Below are 4,516 nucleotides of genomic sequence, written 5' to 3'. Positions count from 1 at the left end.
CACACACACACACACACACACACACACACACACACACACACACACACACACACACACACACACACACACAAACACAAAAAAAAAATTTATAGATTCCAGGTACTGGGGCAATTTAAATAAGTTCGAAAATTTGTAAAATGCCGATATCAGGCCCGATACCAGTATCGATATTGGAACACATACAGTATTAAGCTAAAAATTTTTGTTGTAGTAACAGAGCATTTTCTCCARCACATACTGTGAGCACAATACACAATGTGTGATATTTTCACCTAAAAAACTGGCAATGACTCTTRACCTCAAACCTGTTTATCTGTTAGAAGAGTTTCTCATGGACCAGAGAACAGATTTTCTGGAAATTAAAATTCAGTTGCCTCAGTTTCAGATGGACACCCAAGCTAATCAGTTTAAACCAACACACAAACAGCTGTGCTTCTGTGTGCAACCTTTTCAAGTTTTCAGACATCAAGCTAAAATTTGGTGTGGTTACAGCTGAGAACCATGTTTAACACTTTTTACAAAAGCTTCAAGTTGCGTAACATCTTTGGCTAAAACTTGATCAACAACTKTAAGTCAACATTGTCTGCCAGTTAGCAATGTCTTGAACCACTGAATGTATGGAAGGACACCTTTAAGAAAGTAATCACTGACTACTCTGACAACTCATTTGCATTTGGAGTCAATCTAAGATTTCCACCACAGCTAATTAACATTAGCAGACACAAAAATAGTTATATTTAAGTGAATTCTACAGATGTTGAGTTGAATTTGTTGTTGCTGATAGTCATCTTATTGACTGACCACTAACATAGTGAGATTGCACAAGATTGCATCAGAGGACTCATGGTTTAYAGTCTTTGACTAAAATGACTATAACTCTATAGTTTCTCATCATRAGGTGATTTTAGTCTAAAACTCTGTTATAAAAGGTGGAGGGTGATATGCATTCTTYAGAGGAATGCTAGGTCCTAAATTCTAATAAAATTTGGCTTTAAATGCTGTCATTTTTGCCCAAGGCTTCTGTTTTGTACACATTACATGYACAGAAGCTCTTCTCTCCAAATGAAGTGCCATGTGGATTTATTCATCTCTCCCTCCTCTCTTCGTCTTCCCCCTCCTCACCAAATTACACGATGGCGCTGTGGACCCGTATGCCAGCGTGTGTGAAATATGTTGGCCGGGAGTCCTGCCATTTGATGCACGAGATGTGGCTAACAGATCTCGTGCCATTTCCCGGCTCTTCGGGCTCCAGTGAAACGCTGACCTTTCCTRCCTCTGGTCTATATTTAAAACTGCGAGCACCCGAGACACCATGGCGCCATGGGAAATTTTATTAGCGAYGCTCCTCATTTGTCTGACTTAATTCAGGTCTGCCGTGGCTGGTGCCGAAGCATGCTGTGTATTTACAGTTCTCCAGAGCAAACAAGGGCAGYGGCGACGAACCCAATTGTCAACACGTTAGCAGGGGTGATGTGTGGCGACATATTCCTTTAATCTGCTCTGAGAGAATATTCTGTAGGTTCAGATTACAGAGCTTTTTAAATGAAAACCTAAGAATAAAAAAGAGAAGTTTGTGTGAGGGGGCACTTGATATTTTGAGGAATCTTGTTGATGGAAACTTCTGCTCTAGATTTGAATCCAGYACATGTTTATCTGCCTTTTTAATTTCTCATTAGACAAGAGCAGCTTGAATGAAGGACCCAGCATCATTTAAAGAATATCCTCACCAACTTTTGTGCCAGAGTGTTTAAATTCAGGTCCCCTTATGTGTTGAAGATGACACTCAGATACTACCACATGAAATTCTAGCTCAGTATCTGTATATTTGACTAAGCTATAGTTATTTTTCTGTATGACAAAGCAGATTAGCTAAAGCATGAATATTGGAGTCCAAAATTTAATCAGTTGTAGATACATCACTACTGATTACTTTCTGAAAGTTTCATTAAAAAATTCAATTGATTCAAGAGATAATATACTACCAATCAATCAATGTGGTTTATTTTTTTTTGTTTGTTTGTTTTTCTTTTTGTTTGTTTGTCTGTTTGTTTGTTTTAGCAGACACATTTGATTACAGTAAAGAGACTCAGCTTCCTTCTGAAATGCACAAGACATACAGACATGGACCTAGTRGATGCAACATGATTAAAAAGTGACCAGGTGTTGAAAATAAAAAATAAATACAACTCCCAACTTTTAAAAAAGCAGGAAAGAATTATAAGACCACATAAAACCCAAATATAAAAAATCAAAAAGTTAATGTCATGGTTTTTAAGCAAATAAAATGTAGAATTTGCAGTGCTCTGTGTATGCATTGTGAAYTAGTTTCAGCTRCTAACACACCAAATTTAACCTGAATATTTGCTGAGTTAGAGTCATTTCTGTTTTTTTTAATCAGTTGGCTGTGATGGCCGTCCTGAATTTGTTTGACTGCAAAGGTTAATCAGTTGTTGGTGTATGTCCGATGATTCGTTTTTCAAGGTTTCACTGAAATGTATCAAGTAGTTTAATAAATATTTTGCTAACAGACGGGCAAATTTAAATCACATAGTTAAAGGCACAGTTTTAAAACCGAGTCTTTTGGCAGTAATTAAATGTTAGGAAAAACTGTCAGCTTCGACCACACCAAATTTTAGCTCAAAATTTACAAAATTGCCTGAGTTGTTGCCTTTTTTGTGTTTGTACACACTGTCATGTTCCGTTACATCCAGTATACTTTAAATCTCTCCGAGTATCACCCAGTCACTTGTTTTTCCTTCCCCTTTCATATTTTTTGGTTTACAACATAGATCTGAGGGGGGAGTTCAGAGGGTGCTCCAGGTGGATCTGAAGATGGAAAGCTTCCCGGAGCCGACAGGCAGCCGTCGGATGGCCTGGCAGGTGGAGTACCTGGCCAGTCGCACCGCCACACCGGAGGCAGAGACGGAGATCCGCCTGGCTCAGGAGGAACTGGCAGGCATCGTGCCTCTGGCCATGGTGAGTGATGCTGCTTCCAGCTGAGAGCGGCGACCAAATCCATCGCTCATCACGCTGAATGGGAAGTAATGCATCATAGGAATGTAAAGCAGCRTGTTCTAAATGTACACTTTCAATCAACATGTCCACATGTGCTGTCAGAATATAAAACTAAGACGTTGGTTTACATCTTCATGAATAAAATGAATTAAACTGTAAAAAGTCTTAAAGTGAATAAAAACAATCACCAATGGTAAAAATCATATTGCTTTTCCGTTAAAGCCTAGAATGGATGATAGAAATGTCCTTCTGTTGGACTGTAAATACATTTTTCTSTTCATTCTGGTTCAGCTCCATTTTTCCATCAGTAGAAGTATTCAGTGCACATGAATAACTAGTCATCATCTCATCATCCAATGAAACTTTGTGCTAAAAGCACATTTTTATTATTGAAAATATGATGTTTTATGATATGACTCAACAAATCTGTCAGCTTTCTCTAAGTAAAATATGAATTTGATGCATTATTATTTGAGTGTTTTTCTACATTCACCAGCATTTACGTTTCCAAGGGAAAAAATATTTATTGTAGTATTCTATTGACTAAATTTTGCAGTTTTTTTTAAACAAATGTTTCACAAGGAAGCTATCTGATGCATTCACAGAATCCAACACACAAGCCAAGGTGTTTTGTTCTTTTCATCTCTTCATAGAAAGCAAATAAATGAAGTTTCACCTCTGGATAAAAGCAGAGTTCCWCTCATGTGCTGGTCCTTCACAAGTGAAAACTGAAGATGAAAAAYAGTCAAATAAAGTAAATCACAGATTCCCTACTGGTGCTAGGGCCCCAACTATAGTCAGGTGATGGGGCACATGACCCTCTATGAACARTAAAGCTAATCAAGGCACTATGATCTATCGTTAGGCAGATGGTCCKCTTTTGCATGTGACCAACCTGTTTGTCCACCATGTGGRRGCAGTGCTTATAAGGCTGAGTTCACCTGAAACTCCTCAGACTGAAGAAGTCTCTTGGAGGAGAGATGAAACGTTTCATTAAAGAAGAACCCATCCAGAGGACCTACGTTTTGTTTTTCTTTTTGAAACACACAAAAGAAAAACCAAATATTTTTTCTTCTAAATTTTATACTCCAAAAATGGAAAAATGGACCATACTTTTATTTTTGCCATACCGGAAAGAAATGCATTTTTTTTCCTCACAGAAACTTTACCATCGTAATCTTTGTGTGAATGTAATGTTGCAGAAAGTTGGAGCAGTTTGTTGTTTAACGTAACAGCAAACACTTGTGTCTGAAAGAGGAGGACATGACTGCAAACAAACTTGGCAAAATTTTTCAGGTGAAAACTAGATGTGCATCAGACTCCACTCAAGCCATTTTCTGAGCAAAATCTCCTGATGATCCAGGGGAGAACTCCCCTTTCCTCTCCATAACGATGCAAAATAGCTGCAGAGATTGGCTTAGAACAGTGGTTCCCAAATTTTTTATCTTCTGACCCACAAAATATCCATGGCGAAAACTTGTGACCCCAAATATTACTGGTC

The 4,516-nt window shown here is 38.1% G+C and overlaps 1 protein-coding gene across 1 annotated transcript in view; it reads left to right on the top strand.

Annotated features, from left to right (window-relative positions):
* Positions 1–4,516, top strand: part of si:dkeyp-14d3.1 (transmembrane protein 132C) — a 208,376-nt gene that overhangs the window by 153,394 nt on the left and 50,466 nt on the right. The window contains exon 4 of the mRNA XM_014007158.1: positions 2,790–2,976. Coding sequence (XP_013862612.1) covers positions 2,790–2,976 — 187 coding nt within the window. The remainder of the gene's footprint in view (positions 1–2,789; positions 2,977–4,516) is intronic.

Source organism: Austrofundulus limnaeus, unplaced genomic scaffold (genome assembly GCF_001266775.1).
Source record: "Austrofundulus limnaeus strain Quisiro unplaced genomic scaffold, Austrofundulus_limnaeus-1.0 Scaffold40, whole genome shotgun sequence".
Lineage (NCBI taxonomy): Eukaryota > Metazoa > Chordata > Actinopteri > Cyprinodontiformes > Rivulidae > Austrofundulus > Austrofundulus limnaeus.
This window is presented reverse-complemented; position numbering and strand designations above follow the sequence as displayed.